A 19,800-nucleotide genomic window follows, 5' to 3' on the forward strand; every position below is an offset into this window, starting at 1 on the left:
TTTTTTCACGCAAAAAAAAGAACGGAATATAATGTACGAGTGACGAGAGAAGAGTAGAGTATAAAACAACGCGTCGGTAGTCGATATGCGTGTACATGCGCGCGAGGGAGTTTTCTTCCACGAGTATAATATATATAGTTGCTACGGGCACGGAAAGGACCGATCAATACCCTGAGCCGAGGAATGGGTTCATGCGCTCTTCCGTCCTCCCGCGGCTGCTGACGCCACGAATGCGCGCGGCTTGCTCCTCCTCTCTTATTGCACAGAGCGAGCTTGCAAGCCTCGCCAGCTGTGACAACAAACACGCTCGACAGTACGTATTTTTCTAGTGTTTTTATAATCATCGTTGGATCAATCGGTGCTTAAAGTGCTTAAAATGAGCTTTGGAAGTAAAATCATGGGATTCGGTGGTCGAAAGCTCCGATTGTGTCCACCAGCCATACTCCAAGTCCAAGGTACTGTTCCAATCCGATTAATTGTTGGTCCTGGTGTATCTGTTGCAGGATCGTCTCGCAACTCTTTGAAATGTATCGGTACGTTCTCGTCATCGGTGCCATCGTTGGGGCGCAAGCTTTCATGCACGACATGATGGGCCTGAGGGTAACTATATATATATATAACTTTAAAAGAAAAACAATATAAAATACATTGATGATGACTCTGTGGTGTACAATACGGTGTAAGCACCCTATCATTTTAATGAATCACTGACTCACGTTTCCGTGACATTCGACTGCGCAGTCCGATTCCGTGTCCCCGTACTTCAACGTGAACAACCTGATGCTGCGCGAGCTGCTCGAGCGCATGGGTAGCGAGCTCGCGGCAGCGGAGGCCGGCGACCCTTACATGGACAGCCGGGAGTCGTCCTCGGCCCTGCGCGGCCTCTCCGACAAGGAGATCCCGCTCGAGCTGCCCTTCGACTACGACAGCATCGACGCGCTCAATCCAAAGGCCAGCATCCGCGACCAGGAGTACCTGCAGCACAGCAGCCTCTGGAGCAACCAAGCTCTCAACAACAACAATCACAACAACTACAAGACCAACGACAGGCACAACAAAGTCCAGCCCGGGGTGGCTGCCGCCGCCGTTGGCAAGCAGAGCAAGGACGAGAAGACGGAGAGCCAGCTGCCGGCTTACTGCACGCCTCCCAACCCCTGTCCCGTTGGCTACACCAGTGAGCTAATGCCTGATAATGATCGTATTTTTGTTTCGACTCTTTAGTGCAACGTGCGTTTCACGATTCGCAGGCGAAAACAACTGCATCGAGAATTTCGAGAACACGGCAGCCTTCAGCCGTGAATACCAGAGCGCGCAGGATTGCATGTGCGACTCCGAGCACATGCTCGAGTGTCCAAGTGTCCCGGAGCCAGATGACAATTCTCTGTCCGCGATGTCCATGACCAACGCCGATTTCGATCAGATCGTCGAAAGATTCCAGGTGATAAATAGTGGACGTTCAATTGATGCATTTTGGAACACTGTATGCTGAAATTTGGTGGTTCTTTTTTTTGTTGTAGGAGGAAAACCCGTTCTTTCACGGAGAAAAATTGCCAATCGCAGCCAAGAAGGGCATTAACGTCGGCTTTTAAAAGTATTTTTCACGAGAAGTGTATTTTTTTTATTATTTTTTTTTTTTTTTAATGAGCCAGGCATCCAACAAAAGTCAGCACAGACGAGCGAAAATAGCGAGTATTCCAGTCAGTTCCTCGGAATTATACAAGTGAAGTACAAGGTTTGAATGATGAGACCAATTTTCAATAAGATAAATTAGTTGTCGAAAAAAAAAAAAAAAAAAAAAAAAAAAAATACTGTATGGAACAGTTGAAAAAACGAAAATAATTTTTTTATATTTTTCTCTGCCTCGGAAGACACGTATTGTACTCTCTGATGAAATATCGCGATAAACATTTTTCCTTCTCCAAACTTTCATATCAATAGTTATAAGGCATAAATTAATACAAACATACGGACTTGTTGTATTTGTCAGTTGAATTTTATTTTTGTAGATTATGACCAAAGAATATGCAGAATTTACCTATCATATAATGTCCAAAAATACACATACAAATATATTTTCAAGTGAAATAAATAACCATTGTCTTATTATTAACTGAATTCAATACTTTCTACGTACAAATGTAGTATTTACAAATGCCTATAAATACACAGATTGGTCTTGTATGCAAATGTATCAAATCAATAACACTTAGACGCTACTGCTTTCTGAAGCTTCTTAGTATAGGATATATGCTTCCCAATGCATCTTTTAGTTCTTGGCGATTTTTTGCACCTGAAATAAAAGAAGTAAGCGTCATTGATAATGAAACAAAATTTGTTTCACACAGAACACATATTAACATTGATTACATATTACCTGTCAATACTATTTTTCCATTTACAAAAATAAGTAACACAACACGTGGCAAGATCATTCGGTATATCAAACCAGGATATAACTCGGGTTCATAGCTGGAAAACTGTTGATGCATACTGTTCAAATATTCAAGTTTAATTGGAAACTTTACATCTGCAGTTGCCACGATGTTTTGTATCTTGAATTCACTGAATTTCACCTAGTCAGTAAAAACGCATGCATAATCAAACTGTTGACTCATATCATTCAATACATAAATGTCATCTACACTCACTGGAAAACCAATCTTTTGTATTATTCTGGCAAACTTTTTAGAAGCTAAAAACGAGTCTTCTTCGCATCTGGCTCCAGTGCACACCAATTTGCCAGAGCGAAAGATCAAAGCTGTGGCTTTAGGATTGCGTATTCGCATGATTAGACCTGTGAACCTGGCAGGATTGTACTCTGAATTTCTAGTCCTCGTATTGATGTAGGTCAACCTTAGTTCACATCCCAGATTGACCGTTGACACAACATTTCTGTAATAATCAAATGTAAACGCTATGCTGCGATAGAGATGTCTGCATGATGCAATAATGAGGATATATATGTCGGGAGCACGCCGCACGTGGATTGCTACTGCAAGCAGGCTTAGTTCTATTTGTTTATGTTGTACTTACTCTTTAGGTTTATGCACCTGTACGTACTAGGTACAGAGACATATGGGCAAACATATACAAAAGACTTACTGTAATTGAGGCTCCACGAGTTCTTTCCCAGCAATTATGGACGGTACGACAGCAGATATCGACGTCTGGGGATTGACGGGTACCACGGTCGTCGCCTGGGACGAGGAAGTACTCGGCCTCGGAACATTTGGCTGCGAAAGTACAAGCACTGGAGTCCATCAGAAACGTCCGGCTTAACCTCAATCTTCCTGACAGATTTATAGGTACTTACAGTGAGCGGTGGAGCCATGGAACCATCTTCGATAGCATTTTTTTCCGGACTGGCCATTGTTTCATCAGGTTGCACAGACGTCATTTTTTATTGCCAAACTATGCATCCGCCAATATTTGTTCTCTTTAAACACTTTGCAGTAGGTATACTTTGTAGGGATCAGGTAGGGATTAGAAGGGTACAAGTACTTGGTATAATTTTACAAGTAAACTTGAAACAAGGGACAACCGACCGCACAAAGAACGCTTCCCAAATACACTGTATAACTCTGCTGTATACTATCATGCCTATTATTAACTAGCAGATAAGATTAGTAAATTAGTATGACTTGGCTTACGAACTTTCAAATTCTTATCGAAAACATTTCGACGCCAACGTCGCCGACGTCCGACGAGTCTTTAAATCTCAGCTCACGACTCACGACAGTCACGACTCACGTCACTTACTTGTCACGATTCCCAATAGGGAGCGCTGATTCTGGGGGCAAACTTTTAAAACATTTTTCCTCGTACTTAGGTACCGCAGGATCTTTTATTTGTTGTTAAATCCTTAAGTCTTAATCTTTTTGGACATACGTCTACACAACATTTGAGAATACAACATTGTTTTCTTTGAAAAATCATTGAAAATAAAGAATTAAATATATTTGTAGAAAATCATTGGAACCAACTGGAAGGGCAAGGTTTGATGTGAAAGTGGTTGCTGTTAGCAACAATGCTCTCACCCCCTACATCTGTTTGTCTACGTGTGCTGAAATTGTTTCCAACCCAATAAAATGAGTTGAGATTATACACTTTGGTTTTTTTTCTTCTTTTTTCCGTTAAAAACAAACAATTGCGGGACCATGACAATGAATTCTTTGCCCACTTCGAATGACAACTCGGCGAACGTCGTCATTTTCGATATCTCCAAAAACGAAAAGAAACTCAACGAAGAGTACAAAGTGCTGCAGCGGAAGTTAAAACCGAAATGGAAATTCATCGAGTAAGTCAATATTTTGGAAATACGATTCGTAAAATGTCGATTCATTTTATTTTGTTCTGGAAAATTCACAGGAACACAGACGTGTTAACGGCAGAGTTTCTGTCGACCGGGAAAATTTTAATGCTGGCTGGTCCGCGGAACAAGTTCACAGAGTTGGAAATGAACTCGATAAGAACGTTTATCAACTCAGGTGGAAATGCCTTGGTCACGCTCGGCGAGGGTGGCGAGAAAAAATTCAACACAAACATCAACTTTATCCTCGAGGAATTTGGAATAATGATTAATAACGGTGAGTCGCAAGCTTTTTCAAATACTTGGAACGCAATGAAAGATAATCGGTGAACTTGCAGATTGCGTCGTGAGGATGAGTTATCATCAAACTTTGCATCCAAAGGAGTGTACCGTCAGCAAGGGCTTGTCTCACAAGTCGGTGTTTTCGAAAAATCACGAAGACCAAGAGTGAGTTTTTCAATCCATTTTACACTGGGTATAGTATAATGTATATTTGGTTTTATAAAGTGTTGTTTTTTGTGTCTTTTTTTAATTCGTAGATTAAAGTTTTTGTATCCGTACGGCGCAACGTTGAACGTCGTGAAACCATCGATAGTTGCTGTGTCGAGCGGGACGATAACGATTCCCACCAATCGGCCGATTTGCGCGTATTTCTCTTCAAAAACAACATCAGGAAAACTTGTGGTCTTGGGCTCGTCGAAGGTGCTTGCCGACGCTTACATAGACAAGGAAAAAAACGACCAGCTTCGAGAAATGATCTTCGGGTTTTTCGAATCCGAGCCCGTCGAAACATCCCAGATGCAAAGCGATGACGCCGACGTAATTACATTGACTATGTTTATACATTTTTGCGACAAAACATGTACATTGAAAAAAATCCATATTTGTGCCCTCATCCTCAGTACTGGGAGTACAACTTTGTGCCCGACATAACCCAACAAGCCGACAAACCACGGGTCTGCACTCAAGACTTGGACAGCGTCGACATACCCAGGGAGTACACAAAATTGTTCGAATACGATTTGTACTCGATTAATCTGGATATGGTGCCAGAAAGCTTGAAAGCCTACGACGAGCTCAACGTCAAGCACGAGCCTCTGAGCCTGATCGCTCCGAATTTCGAGACTCCGTTGCCACCGGTCCAGCCCTCCGTGAGTCTCGTCAATCAAAGCATCGTCGATTGCAATTGATCTCTTTTCTTTTCCTTCCAGGTGTTTCCTCCAACGTTTCAAGAACTTCCACCGCCAGCCTTGGAGTTGTACGATCTGGACGAGGCTTTCAGCTCGAATTATTTGAAGCTCTCGCAACTGACGAACAAATACGTCACCGATACGGACGCAACCAGCGAACGAGAATTGGATTACTACATCCGCGAGTTCGGCGCTATCATGCTAATCAGTAATTTCGAGACCCTAACGGCCAAGGAAATTTTGAATCACGTGTTTTTGAAGATCAGCAGTTACAAATCATCCCACAATTGATACTCGATTGGCAAATATTCGTTGTTGCATTCATATTTGACAGATTGGTGAAGATTGTGAGAATAAAGATGGTTATACTTTATTATTTTTCAAAAACTGTGGTTTTGTTTTTTCGTGGTTCAAAGTTAAGTATTCAGTACAGCCTATACCTATATATGATTCTTCGAAATTACGCGCTAAACTATTGTCTGGCTCTACCTTACCGGTTTTGGTGTAGTCAGCGCCATCTGTAACTTCAATTACGAAGCTCCGAGACAACTGCGATTCTGTCGATAAATGTAACTTCTTACTTTATCAAGTACGGATTTTTTATACCATGTACTACATATGTATACCATCTACAGTACTACAAACTACAACAAAAAAGAAGCTCCGAATGCTCCGAAACTGTGTTTTTATATTTTGTTACAGTAGACCAGTTTATTTTTGAGTTACAAGTATAAAATATTTGTAAACAAGATAATACAGTCATGTTATCGTGAAACTTCAGTATTTGTAGTATTATAAAGTAACGCGACATGTCAGTTTTTTTTGTAAACACGTAGGTACTGACGCCAAGGCGTCACAAAATTAAGGTTACGTCGCTCAAATTTAATTTTAATGTATAAAACATGATTCTTTGACAGCTTATTTTTAAGGTTTTTTTAAATTTTCATTTCGTTCGATACAGTGTTAGAATTTAAAAAATGGAATTCTTCGTCAAGTCATTCCTTTGTTGTTTAAATCATTTTCGCTTGTTTGTCTGTTGCATAACCTCGTTTTTAATCAGCGGCATAATTTAATAAAATGCTTGTTTTCATTCCAATTTTCAGTAGCCAAGACAGCGAACCCGAAGGCGACTCCAATGGCGACTTGCAAATCGCAGCCGCCGGGAACTCCGAAGCTCAGCAAGCATTGGACCAATTCTGGCCAAAAGTCACAGAGGAAATTAAAAAGATAACCACGGTGTGTTTTGATTCAACCAATAGAATCGGTTCGTTGTGATTGTTGCTACTGCCACGGATAATGACACGAAATTTTTTTGTAGATGGACTTGAAAACACAGTCTCTGCCTTTGGCAAGGATAAAAAAAATCATGAAATTGGACGGAGACGTGAAAATGATAAGTGCAGAAGCTCCAATGTTGTTTTCCAAGGCTGCTGAAATATTTATACATGAGTTGACTCTCAGGGCATGGGTGCACACAGAGGATAATAAGCGAAGGACTTTGCAAAGAAATGACATTGCCATGGCAATTACGAAATATGATCAATTTGATTTCTTGATCGACATTGTACCAAGAGATGAATTGAAGCAGAGTAAAGCACAGTCCGAAAATGCAGTCAGGACGCCCATGAATTCGGATCAAGTGCATTATTATTTTCAATTGGCACAGCAGCAGGCATCAGCTAATCAGACTGTACAAAGTAGTGGATCATCGGGACAACCAATACAAATAGTACAGCCTGGTACTGGTCAAATACAGACAATCAACATAGGAAATCCAGTTGATCAGGTATGATAAATTTTTTTAATCAATTGATACTTGAACTTTCGAGTAATCAAAAAAAATCTCAGGACTCGGGTCAAACCCAAACTATCACTGTGCAAACTCCTCAACAGACTACTGGACCGCAAGTTATCCAACTGCAACAGGCACAACAAGCCACAACAGCAGCAACGGGAGGGATACAAATAGTGCAACAAATAGTCACACCAACTGGGGAAATCCAGCAAATACCGGTAAATATAAATTAGAGTAACACTTTTTGTTTAATTTGTGTAAAAGATTGTACTGTTGCAAACGAGATGCAACCGTTAGAATGAGAAAATAATTCTTCTATTTAACGTAATCCAGCTCTAGTATAGAAAGTTTTATTTACTATTTTCTAAGATCTGACAAAGGTAAATGATATTAAATTGTATAATTCGTCTTTCCCTCGAAACTTAGCTATGTAACAGTCAGTAACTGTGGTGTCATTTCAAAACTGCTTAACCGATATAAGGCAATAACGACAACGTTGTTTTGGTTGTATAACACAAGTAAAATTAAAATTCACATGTTACACGATAAACATATGATACTACAAAAAGTAGCTGCTATTATTAAATCATGCCAGTTCAAATCTCCAAATTTACTTATTGCTTCAATTAACTTGGAAAGTTTAACATTATAATAATGAAATCAGATTTTCATCACTTGTCAAAATTTGTTTTAGATTCAATTGACACCCCAGCAGTTACAAATGATTAGAATGCAAGTTCAAGGAGGAAGCTCGCAGCCTATCATAATTCAAGCTGCTCCGATTCAAGCTCAGCCTCAATTGATCCAAGTAGCTCAGAGTGGGCAGACTCCAGTTTTTCTGCAGGCCAGCACAGTTGACACCGAGTAATACTTGATTTATTATGCGAAACGTACGGCTGTCCGTTATTTTGTAAATTTAATTGAAACTATAGTACTATAAGAAAACCTCGAAGTTATTATGATAATCGTGTAGGAGAAATCTAGTGACACTTGTTGTTCACATAAGTCATTGTCTTTGATCTTGAGAAACAAAAATATTTAACTTGAATAAATATTTTTCTAAGTCAACACGTGCCCGCACTTTTTGAAATTTAACATCAGTTAATAAATTCACAAAAAGCGATGGCCTACCAGAAAAAAAAAAAAAAAAAAAAAAAAAAAAAAAAAAAAAAAAAAGAACAAAACTGATCCACGGATGCAACGCGCAGACTAATGCCCACCCAGCTGTTAAGAAGAAAGCGTTCTTGACCATTACAGTCGGCCGGCTTAATTCGATCACGCTCGAGTTGAGAAAAATCGCCGGCCGGACGCACAGGTACCCGCTCCCCGGGTCGTACCTGTCAACCCTCGGATGCGTCGATGCGAGATGAGGCGTAAGTTCAAAATGAAAACAAAAGAGCAGACGCGGGAAAAAGAAGCGATGGGATGACAAAGAGAAGAGAGAGAGAGAGAAGCGCTCCGGAATGAAGATAAGCGCTTGGGCATCGTGTGTATCTGCTGTGGAAAGAAAAAGCGCTGTGGAGGTGTAATCTGATTCGCGTGGCGTTTTTCTCTCTCTCTTTTTGCCTCGCATGGCTGGACCTCTCTTTCTCCTTAGCTCGGGACTCTCGGGAGGTATGCCTATAGCCGTACATACGGAGGACGCGAGGATAAAGAAAGAGAGTCGCGGAGAGGCTGGTGCAACTTGGATTATGTTTCACCGTTGCTGCGGTTCCCCGTCTCCATCTCACTCTCTTTCTTTTTTAACCACGTCTTCCCTCCTGTCTCGGATCAGACTCTGCACGCGCAAGTGTATGCCCCTCCTCTCTTTTTGCGGGGATTATCACTCAGCTAGGTTTCTTTACTTTCTTGTTTTATCGTCGTTGCACAAGTTTGCGGGTACAGCAAAAGTCGAGAGGATGTGGAACTTTTTTTTCCAATTGGGCCAAACTTAATTATTGAAAATGATTCGGGTGTTTTACCGACTTGCCAGGGTAGATCAATATACCATCCCTTATAAGGCTTTTTTTTTTTTTACAATAATTAAGTATTGGCAGTGCACTTTCTTTTTCACCCGCAAAATTTGCAATAAAAAATCAGTACTTGGCGGATTACCATTATTCGATGGAGAGAAAACCATAACGAACCCCCGCTGTTAATCTAGTGAGAGAACATAACGTAAGTATATTGATTTAATTTCATAATAATGCGACAAGCGCGAAACAGTAAATGGTTAGATGTTTAATCAACAGTTAACTAATAGTATTCGTACTCATGCGTTGAGGAATAAAACTGATGTTACGTTCGAGCTTCGTTAGCTTGGAATCACTTGCGCGTATTGTATTAATCAACGGTTGCAAATATCAATTAAAGCTAGGGAGGAAAAATCGTTGATTTTTGGCTGGATAAAGTTCATTGGAAAAAAAAAAAAAAAGAAAGAAAGTTATAGGTATAAAGAGGAAGGAAACAAGCGCGAGCTTTTTGCACCATGGGCCCCTCAGGTATTATATACATATTTACGTACGCGCAAGGTGGGATTGAAATAAATTAGGGTGTAAGGGAAAGAGGGGGTCCGTGGGGAGGGTTTGGGGGGGCGCGCTCGTGATGATAACATCTCGCGAAGAGAGGATGCGTCTACGCGCCCGGAGAGATTCCAAACTCGAGAACCTGCCCGACTCTCAGCAAAACACATGTGTATATGTATATTTTCATCTACTGGCCGCAGGGGGGGGGGAGCCACGGGCTCTTATTTATATCATTTGATTTCGGGAGATGCATCGAGAAATTCCCGAGGATTCTTTTTTTCGTTTTTTTTTTGGTTTTTTTTTTTCTTCATCCGCCAAGATTTGTAATGGAAAAAGAAAGACCATACCGATATCTCTTTGCAAATAAAATCTGCTATACAAGTTTTGTGTACACGGTGTGTCAGAGAGTGCCCATCGGAAGCTTTTCCTTTTTCCACGACGAGCTGAAGTTTGAGCGAACGGCAAAGGAGACGAAAAAGATGAGGGAAAATAAAGAGGGATCTCATACGTATGGTACATACGAGTAAAAGGGAGACCGATGGAGATGTATCGGGCGCGGGAGGAAGACCCTGGCATCCTATTGTTGGGTCTATAAGGTATATATATATATACCCACGTTTGCAGGGAGGGTGGAACAAAGATATGTGTGTGCCCCATTTAACGCGACGTCGTGGAACACTGCATATGGGTGCATCGTATCAACCTCACACTATATACATAGTTGCCAGGGGGGGGGGGATTACGCGACTAGAGAAGAAAACGTATACCTATATATGTGTGGCGAGCACCGGGACCAACTCATCCCGAATACAATATTGTACGAAGGTGTACCTCATGGGTAAACGTTTTTCTCCAACTCCTCCGAGACGATGAAACAACTCGAAAGCATCCCTTGGAAAAAAAAAAAAGTAGTATAGGGGTTATTGGGCTAATAACTTCGAGAAATGTGAAAACCACCCCCGCGCGTATAGACAATAATCGTACTCCCGTGGAATTTTTCTCGCTACTGTAAGTATATGTACCACAGGACTCACGTACTGCACCGCGGTGTATATGTACATATACGCGGAAGAGAAGAGGAGCGGGCGCCCCCGAGGAGCACCGCGCCATCGCGATCTCGGGATTTCGCCGGTGGAAAGCTCCCCTCTTCCCCCCCCCGCTATATGTATACCACCTGTGTATATTCGTACCGTCGCTCGGGGGGCCCGCAACGTGTACCCAACATTACGGCATAAAAGCCTTCAGGGGAGCGGAGGGAGGGGTTGAAGCTAGCCCTCTCTCGAGAGGTCCCCATCGCCACCCCCTCGCTGTCTCTTGTGTGCGGGTGCTCACGGGCTCCGGGGACTGACTGTATATACATGTATATATATACGCATTCACCGGCGGACCACGAAATATACTCGGATTTCACGACATGTTTACAAAGATCGTGCAGATAAGTTGGGAATGGCTCCGGGGGCCCCTCATCTCTCTCACTCTCGCTCCTTTGCCACGGGCGTGTGTAGGTATAAGGTGACAGCTGCCTGCGGCGTCCGGACGAGTGTATAACCAGGCTTGTTCTCCCTATAGTGCGTGTGTGGGTGCCTCATCCCTCGTCATTCGTCATGTATATATACGGGGCTGTAGGTCGAGAGCACACACTTATACACACACGACGCACGTGTGCGATAGTCATATAGCTTGTGCTCGTTTAAAGGAGCGTGGGTGTGCAAGAGAAAATATATATATATATATGCTTGATACAGACTGTATTATAACATATATATTATAGTCCATGTGCATCTAATACTAACTTCTTATTACACGGAGCGTGGGCGGGTGTACGTACGATTTGGCTAAATGGGGGCAAATTTGAGTCGATTGCCTTCTTTTTTTTTTTTCTACCCCTGGCTCATCTCTCTCTCTTTCTCTCTGCTCTAATTATTATTATTATTTTATTTTTATTTTTATTCACCACCTATACTCTGCTCGGGGGTTGAAAAAATGCCTTTTCGTCCTCTCTTTAGTCCCTATACATGTCCCTCGCCATATCAGGCTGCACATATTGTATGCACGGCACTAAAAAACCCGCCCGTAGCTCAACGCCCGTACCATTGACAACCGATCATCTTAATGTATGTTAGGTATACCGCACATTCCGCGAATAGAAACAGTAGACGAGAGCTGCTTGTACATGGGTGGTCTGTAGGGGTTTAACTACTTGCATGAGGTTGTACCTGCACTCGGCTTGGCTTCCGTGTAACACCTACTTATAAGTATTCATGCACAAGCGTGCAATAGCTCCTCGCACACATCACCTCTACGTCTGATTTCTCGGCTTTCCTTTATTTCCTTTGCTGTTTTTTTTTTTTTTTTTTTTTTTTTAGCCTTTATGCCGTGTATAGGTTGGTTCTTGAGGTATAAGAAAACAGGGAGTTTCAGACGCCACATTGGGGTGCTCGCGTCTTACCTGATAAAGTGGGCTATTTTACAAGCAACGCGAAACAATAATATGTAGGCTAGTCCTGCTCGGCCCTCGGATTTGATTGTATATATACCTCGCGTGAGCTTCTATCTTCGTGCAAGTCTTGGAGGATCCAGGGACCGCGCAATTGATAATGCTTAGTTGCACGTTGGATCGCTAATGGAAAATGTGTTGTGGATGGTTTCGTTTCACTCCTGGGGGAGCCAAATCAATAATTACGCTAAAATATACATTTTGCAATCGTCAAAGTTATAATATGTAGTGCGTTGGGGAAAAGTAGATAAAAGCCATAAAAGCCATAAAGTAGATAAAAACGACTCTGTACGTCGTATTAGTCGTATTAGTTTTTAGAGACGAAATATTTTCGTTTGATTTTCAATTCAATTACAAAAATTTTATTAACGAAATTCCACAAAGAAATAATATCAAAGCAATAATATCAAAAGGAATACAAAATTTTTTTAAATAAGTACCTTTTTGCTCAAGCTTTTCCTTCAACACTAGATTTGTCAATTTTTTTTTTGTTCGAGCATATCCAGTTCAGCTACCGGGGTTTTGGTGGCATCGCCGTCAACTCGTTCGACACCAAGGACATCTGGCACGTAAAATTGCAGCATATTTTGCACACCATTTTTCAAAGTTTCGACAGAATTCGGACAACTCGTACAAGTACCTCGCATTTTCAATTTAACGATTCCATTTTCAAAACCCTGTACACAAAGGAATAAAAATGGCTATATATAGTCCAAGCCCAGTCTAATCCAATGGCTTACGAGGAGTAATTGGGTTTAACTGAGTTTGTAAATTCAACACAATTATTTTGTAGAACCATTAAATACAAAAATGATGCGTACCATGAAAACTAGATCTCCGCCGTCTTCTTGAGCCCTTGGCCTTACTTTCGTATCAATTACTTCTTTGATCTTTCGAACCACTTCGTCGTCCTCTCCATTAACTGTTAATGATAATAAGTAAGTATAAATTGAGAAAAAAAACTTTTTTGTTGATCAATTCAATTGTATGCATGAATAGTTACATGTATCCGATGAATCTTGAGGTTTTGGTAAAATTGATAAACCACTGGCAAAGAAGTCGGTCATGCTGGAAATAATTTCAGGCTTTAAAGATTGCCATTTTGAATCGTCGGTCTTGATGACGGTGATGAAATCAGGTCCGAAAAATACGTATTTTATTCCTTTAATGTTGAACAAGATTTTAGCGAGAGGTGAGCAATTTGCGTCTTTTGCATTAGAAAATTCTTTAGTTCTTCCAGGACCCAAAACTTCGACGTCAGGAACGAATTTTTTGCTGTTTGGATTAGGTGTGTCACATGCTTGGATAAATATACTACTTTTTGGCATTTGCCAGAAATTTACGTTTTTTTGATCAACCAGTAAATGTAATTTTGGTTTTGAATGACGTAATGCTATGGACATTTTCCTTGCAGTGCTATTTAAGTTTGGAAATTTTCAACGATATATATTTATACTTTACTTTTCATTTAGTTGATAAAAAAAAATTAAGTACAAATTAAAGTATTAATACCTCGTGCATTTACAGGCCAGGTTTGTCGACACAAATTTCGTCAAAGATACACCCATCTTGAGAAACATCATCTTATTGTGCTTTAATCTTGTGTATTATAAAAATTCGTACCTAATTTCGGATGATATACACATATATTATTGTTAAATACAATAACGAAATATACGTTGTCTGTTAGTTAAAAGTGATTGATGAATAATAACTTTTTTATACTAGCTTATAGAAAATACTTGACAAAAGTGGAAAGCAAACAAAGAAACCAATCAAGAGAATACGTGCGTAGTGAATGCCAAGTATGGAATCCCGGTCGTCTTCACGCGCGTAACGTACTAATAGTGTCTCATCCTTATCCAGTGTTGTCATGACCAATATTAATATATAGATGTTACTACAGTAACATATAATACCCAACACACGTTATAATTGCCTTTGTTTTTTTAATTATAAAGACGTTCTTTAACTTAATGTATACGCTAGAGTTTCAAAAGAAATCGTTAAATGAAGTCTAATAGTCTAGATTTTTTTTTTTTTTTTTTTTTTTTTTTTTTTTCACTGATGAACAAACCTTACTATTGGTATTGGAATGTACCTACTTGTTAATAATTAATTTAAAACATTTTTCTGCTGAAGACTTTTCTTTACACAATAACGAACACAACGATCTTCTATGAATGTACTTGAATTACGGTTAATATGTTTTACGTCGTTTACAACGTTAAGTAAGTTGGTATCGCTCATAAAACATCGCTTGCACTTGATGTGGTCGTTATTCTTGGATTATTATCTAAAGGACATATTATATATTGTATATTTTAACGATACGGAGTTATCGGGCTATCAGACCGCACGTGGACACAATTAGGGTGATAAGCTCGGGCGGAACGTACGTAATTTTTTTTTTTTTTTTTTTTTTTTTTCCTAATTAGTTATCAATTTTGACATTAGAAAATATTATTCAAACATTAATGAAGTTACGAATAATACACAATGTATTGCATCGAGGGTAAGGCCAAGTTAACCACACATGGGTATAGTGACTGGTACATTTATTATTATTATTATTATTTCGAAAGAAAAAAGAAGAAAAGAACCATTATTGTGTAAAGGTAGCGCGTAACGATCGTACGATTGCGCATCATCGTCCTGTAAACGGCCAAACAGATTTCAATCCGGTGTGGATCTTCCACGAAAAATTCCCATCCCCTGACGGTACATCTCTGCTCGACTCAGCGATCTGGTAAAGGGAAAGAGATGGGAACAATGTACAAGTGCAGAGGGAACACATCCACAATATACAGGCGACCTCCTGGATCCTCGCATCTCGCCCGTAAAAACGACGCGCTCGATCGACGGATCAACGAGATTCTTTCCCCGATGCGTCGCTCTATTTTCCCAAATACAATGTATTATATTATGCATTTGGGCGCGAGCGTCACCCTGTCCGTAAATTGTGCAACTACGTGCGTAAAAGCCCCGTAATCCCCCCATTGTCCGTAAACGTACATACAGCCAGGTTTAGTCGCACAGTGTTCACACGCTGTAATCCTGTTGAACGTTCGCGTTACTCGCCCGGGGAAACGATATAGCGTCGGTTGTTGCGTTTAATTGTCGCCCGTTGTTCGGCTTCCCATTCGTCCGGATCACCCCGTGCCGCACAGTTTTTCCTCCCGTTGATCCTATACTCGTCCGTTACGTCGATTCGATCGATCCAACGGGGGGAAATCATTGGAGCGTGTATGAACCCAACAAGCTCGCGTTCTCGAAGGGGTTGAAAAACACGCAAGGTCAGCTTATCGATGGTTTATTCCAGCAACGAAACGACGCGGTAACTGTAACGTTAAAAAATAAAAGCCCACCCCCGCCTGGCCTAACGAAGCGAGGGGCATTTCTTTTCTCGTAAAACGGGATTTTTTCCTTTAAGCTCGTTTTTTTTTCTTTTCTTCTCCGTCGTTGTAGCTTATACACACGTACATATCCTTATATTATGCTGGCGGCAACGTCAACGTAAAACTTTTAGCGAAACACGAGAGTCCATCAAAGCGGCGGGTGCTGCCGTTGGCCCCTCTCGTGCAAGGAAGGAGAGAGGGAGGCAAAAAGAATAGAGCTGCCAAGAAAGTCGACGTAAGGAGGGGGAAAGCTCTTTGCTCTATCCTGCGTGACATTTTCTTTTTTTTTTTTTTTTTTGTTTCATATAGTTCGCGTGCTCTCGCGTCGCGCGGCAACGATGCTGCACCGTCGGCGCATTTTTTTTTTTTTTTTTTTCGCGTCGCAAACCTCGTACGTTTCGGAAAGCTCTTGTGTGTAATGCGTTCCAAGGCGGAGAGAGGAGATAATGGCTTCCACCGTCTCTCTCCCAGTCCGGACACACGATACGTTAGCTGGAGCGGGAGTAAAGTGGAGCGCGTCGCGTACAGAGACGCCGGCTTAGTGCTCTTATGGGAAAGACAGAGCTGCCGAGCAAATTTGTTTTTGTTTTCCATCGCCAGTGCAAGGCTGGGTTTCTCCCTTGTTTATCAATAAATCTTGAGATTTGATAAAAAAAAAAAAGAAAAAATCGACTTTTCTTTTTTCCCTAACGAACACTGATTTCGCTATCATCGACTATCTTTCTCGACTTATCCATCCAAACAGCAAAGTACCAAGTATAGGTATTTACATATGTTAAGCCCTTCAACGTATACAATCCTGAGACAAGTGACAAACGTACACGTGAAAGAAGTATAATACTAAGTGGGTAAAGTAATCAGATTAGTTTTCAGCAGATCTGCGGTTACCCAACCCCCCCACACATATAAGCTGTTCCCTCCAAAGAGTGCACACGTATAGACCTGAGCGTTGCAACGTGGACTAATATGAGTTTAAACGCCGCGCGAGATCCGTACAAGATCCTCCGGTACCTTTTGGAAACTCGTAATCATCCGGTGCGTGCAGAACAACGCAATCGCGATATCGAGTGGCACAGAGGGTGGCATTCGAGCGACAACGAGCGGAAGAAAAGGTAAAACCAAACAAGAAGCTGTAAAAAAGGGGACACGGGAATCAGGCCGGAGGAGAAGAAGAAGAAAAAAAAAAACGCGCTCCTCGCCTAGTTCGTATACGTATATACACGTATGAACGGCATCAGGGCGGTGGTGGGATCAAGTATATATGCGTGTGTAGATATATGTGCCCGTAAAAAGCAAAGCAAGAGGGCGGAGGAGGGAAGAACAAGTTGTAAAGCGAGACGACAGTTATTATGATTGTTCAAGTATATATTGGAAGGGTAAACCAGTTTGGTCGCGTCGAAAGGTCCAGCGTCCGATATGTGTGTATATGCAAACGCGACGACCGGACACACGCCGCTGTTGCGGTAAAGCGACAGGTGCCCTGTGTGTGTGTGCCTGCAACTGCGTTACATATTACGTCTCTCGTGTAGTGTATACTTATACGTAGATGCACGTGAGAAAAAAAAAAAAAAAAAAAAAAAAAAAATACAAATCCGCCAAGTGAGACGCGCTCGGCTTTAGTTTCCGATTCGCGTATCAAATAGCTGCTTCGATACATGGTTAAACTGGCCGAGCGTGACTGTCGTTGGATGACAATACATTAATAAAATGGCCCAATGTATAATCAAAACCACTCTCATACTTCGCAAGCGTTGTTGTACATATTTTTTTTTCGCAGTAGAAAACTGCTTCTCGATGGACCAAGCCGTCACATCGTTAATGGTACAGTGTGACAATCGACCGAGGCCATCACTATCAATTGCGTTTAAAACGTGGTATCTTCGACAGGAATGAAAGTACCATTTGCGGATTAATTTTTGTCATTCATTGTTTGATGAAAAAACCTACGGAAAGGAAAAAGAAAAGGCCCTCGGTATAGTAGTGATGCCCGAAAACAAATGCCAATCGGATGGGCATGCTCGGACGCATAGAGGATCGCCAAGTCTCTTTGTATATCTCCCGCAAGTGAGATGGACGAGAATTTCCAAGGCACCCACGTGATGAATAGAAAAAAAAAAAAAAAAAGGCACCCGAAACGAGAAACGGTACGGAAAAAGAGAGAGAAAGAGTTGAAAAGGCTTCTTCTTACTGAACTACTCCGAGATCTCGGCACCGATAAGAGAGCTGCATTCCTCCAGAAAAGGACTTTTTTTTTTTGTTTCTTCGAGAGAGAGAGAGAGAGAGAGAGGAAAGAAAAAATGGTCCTCGAAAGCAGTGTCGCGTGCGTGTATATATACGGACCAACGGAAACCCAAGCCAACAATTAAGACGGCGCACGCGTCAATTGTCTATACACACGCTCTCGAGTCGTTCAATCGGCGAATGCCCATGTACAACACGCGTAATGTGCACAAAGGGCTTGGGTGCATCAAGCAGGGGAATATATATATATGCATCGGTCTCGTTTTCCCCGCTCTCTCTCTCTCTCTTTCCGAGTGAATCAGCTCGAATGAACACCGCCAATTATTCAAACGAGGGACGCGCTAATCTCTACCGTCTGCTCGGCCGTCTCCTCGTTTTCTTCTTTTTTAACCCTCTCGCAACTCCCTACAACAATACATTCATCTCAAAGCGACTGGTTGGCTCATACATCTACACTAGTTCACGGTGTCAAAGACGCGCACATATATTATTATATGATGATAAGCTTTGGTATCCGTTGAAACGCATCAAAACAAAATTATTGAATTACACACACGCGTACAAATGCCGATTTTTTTGGGGGTGCGGGGCGTTAATGGGCATTTTGTGAAACGGGCATCAGCAACGAGAGCTCGCGGTCTGCGAACGAGTAATCCGATATTCCCGAAATCCATGGTGGAATTCGAGGTGGGTAAAACGAGATGTAAACCATCATCGCTGAAGCAACGCAATGATGCACGAAATTGTACGGGAAAGGAAAGGAAAAATAATCAAACAAAAAAAAAAAAAAAACAACGTAATATCTCGTAACCAGTTGTACTTATGGTGTTTAATGTGTACTTGTGGTGTAAAAAATTGATCAATTGGCACATTCCTTTCATTCTCCAACTCTGCGCGTCGTAAATTATAATAATGATGAATCCACGAGTCCCGATTGAGCTGTAAAAACATGTAGGTATATATATAAGCCATATACATCAGCCCTCCCGATCATCATTTTCCATCATGCACTTTTGCCCCCCATTCGCCGTGGGCGTCCCCTTTTGTCCCTTCCGTTTCAGCTACGACCGGCCCTTATTCCCCCTACTTCTTCGACCACGATGTAATAGGTATATGTATCCTTCCATCACGTGTAATGTACCAACGTGTGTATACTGTATAGTCGTCGTCCATCACCCTTCCACTCTTCTCTCGCTCTCTCTTTCTCCCTCTAATTAAGCGAGTCCTATAAATATATATATACGTGAACCTATATATACATGTGTCCGAGAGAATTGGACGAAGAGAAGAGGGTCCACGTGACGTATATACCCCGACGGGGCGAGGGTGGCAGCGGTGGATTCTCTCTCTCTCTCTCTCTCTCGTGCATACATGACGTATCCTGAACAAACATACAACGCGCTAAAGAGAGAGAGAGAGAGAAGGGATGTATATGTATATGCGTACGCATTTTCGCGTGCTCCACGGGCTGCCGGAGCGCAGGAGTAGCATCAGAGCAAGCCCGCTCGCAGCATCACCGCCGGAGAAGAGCGCCGCACTGCACACACACACACACACACACTTGCATAGCCAGATTCGTTTCTCTTGCTTGCTCTCCCTGCATTATAAGTATATAAAGCTCTTTTCAATGCTGCAGAGCTAGCGCGCGCTTGTGTATTCGTATATATAATATACATCGGAGTCCCCTCCCTTCTGTCCTTCGTTCGTTCCTCCTTTTTCTCCCTCGTCCGACGGCCTTTTTTACGGGCTTTTGTACACGCGTCGTCGTCGTCGTCGGTCGGTCCTCGTTGACGTGCCCATACACAACTCTGGCATACGTACCAGGGTTTTACAGTGTGTTCTCTCTCTCTCCTCCAGCCTCCAGCC

General features: G+C 41.7%; 5 protein-coding genes across 12 annotated transcripts; 3 read left to right on the top strand and 2 right to left on the bottom strand.

Moving 5' to 3' along the window:
- The first annotated feature begins 251 nt into the window (after positions 1–251).
- 7B2 (Secretogranin_V domain-containing protein 7B2) lies at positions 252–2,087 on the top strand. Of its 2 annotated transcripts, XM_014357707.2 has the most exons (5): positions 252–313; positions 504–600; positions 742–1,174; positions 1,248–1,438; positions 1,518–2,087. In XM_014357707.2, the coding sequence occupies exons 2-5, from the start codon at positions 526–528 to the stop codon at positions 1,587–1,589; spliced, it is 771 nt and encodes a 256-aa protein (XP_014213193.2). In that variant the 5' UTR covers positions 252–313; positions 504–525; the 3' UTR covers positions 1,590–2,087. The 2 variants fall into 2 exon arrangements, with proteins under 2 accessions (XP_014213193.2, XP_089449668.1); XM_089593542.1 differs by lacking the exon at positions 252–313 and having other exon boundaries at positions 526–566; positions 726–1,174.
- On the bottom strand, positions 1,987–3,697 carry Trf (TATA-box binding protein-related factor). Its single transcript, XM_014357718.2, has 5 exons — positions 3,314–3,697; positions 3,103–3,233; positions 2,649–2,892; positions 2,375–2,573; positions 1,987–2,290 (listed from the first exon to the last, which is right to left on the bottom strand). Exons 1-5 carry the CDS (start codon positions 3,395–3,397, stop codon positions 2,214–2,216), a joined length of 735 nt encoding a protein of 244 aa, XP_014213204.2. The 5' UTR covers positions 3,398–3,697; the 3' UTR covers positions 1,987–2,213.
- Positions 3,698–4,059: 362 nt separating this feature from the next.
- On the top strand, positions 4,060–5,894 carry IFT52 (intraflagellar transport 52). The gene is made up of 6 exons (XM_014359562.2): positions 4,060–4,297; positions 4,369–4,586; positions 4,648–4,756; positions 4,849–5,128; positions 5,212–5,460; positions 5,521–5,894. Exons 1-6 carry the CDS (start codon positions 4,158–4,160, stop codon positions 5,788–5,790), a joined length of 1,266 nt encoding a protein of 421 aa, XP_014215048.2. The 5' UTR covers positions 4,060–4,157; the 3' UTR covers positions 5,791–5,894.
- A 270-nt stretch (positions 5,895–6,164) lies between these two features.
- Nf-YC (nuclear factor Y-box C) lies at positions 6,165–8,362 on the top strand. Of its 3 annotated transcripts, none has more exons than XM_014359279.2 (5): positions 6,165–6,331; positions 6,603–6,735; positions 6,818–7,285; positions 7,348–7,512; positions 7,989–8,362. In XM_014359279.2, the coding sequence occupies exons 1-5, from the start codon at positions 6,309–6,311 to the stop codon at positions 8,160–8,162; spliced, it is 963 nt and encodes a 320-aa protein (XP_014214765.2). In that variant the 5' UTR covers positions 6,165–6,308; the 3' UTR covers positions 8,163–8,362. The 3 variants fall into 3 exon arrangements, with proteins under 3 accessions (XP_014214765.2, XP_014214773.2, XP_089449066.1); XM_014359287.2 differs by having other exon boundaries at positions 7,393–7,512; XM_089592940.1 differs by having other exon boundaries at positions 6,818–7,276.
- A 3,836-nt stretch (positions 8,363–12,198) lies between these two features.
- Positions 12,199–14,105, bottom strand: LOC106642524 (NFU1 iron-sulfur cluster scaffold homolog, mitochondrial). 5 transcript variants are annotated; one of them, XM_089593119.1, is made up of 5 exons: positions 13,808–14,105; positions 13,299–13,711; positions 13,117–13,217; positions 12,736–12,972; positions 12,199–12,456 (listed from the first exon to the last, which is right to left on the bottom strand). In XM_089593119.1, exons 1-4 carry the CDS (start codon positions 13,876–13,878, stop codon positions 12,772–12,774), a joined length of 786 nt encoding a protein of 261 aa, XP_089449245.1. In that variant the 5' UTR covers positions 13,879–14,105; the 3' UTR covers positions 12,199–12,456; positions 12,736–12,771. The 5 variants fall into 5 exon arrangements, with proteins under 5 accessions (XP_089449245.1, XP_089449247.1, XP_089449246.1 ...); XM_089593121.1 differs by lacking the exon at positions 12,199–12,456 and adding an exon at positions 12,459–12,482; XM_089593120.1 differs by lacking the exon at positions 12,199–12,456 and having other exon boundaries at positions 12,656–12,972; positions 13,808–13,918; positions 14,011–14,105.
- Between the last annotated feature and the right edge of the window lie 5,695 nt (positions 14,106–19,800).

Source organism: Copidosoma floridanum, unplaced genomic scaffold (genome assembly GCF_036245765.1).
Source record: "Copidosoma floridanum isolate Cflo_tuat_1 unplaced genomic scaffold, Cflo_Japanese_pri ptg000019l, whole genome shotgun sequence".
NCBI classification, from domain to species: Eukaryota; Metazoa; Arthropoda; class Insecta; order Hymenoptera; family Encyrtidae; genus Copidosoma; species Copidosoma floridanum.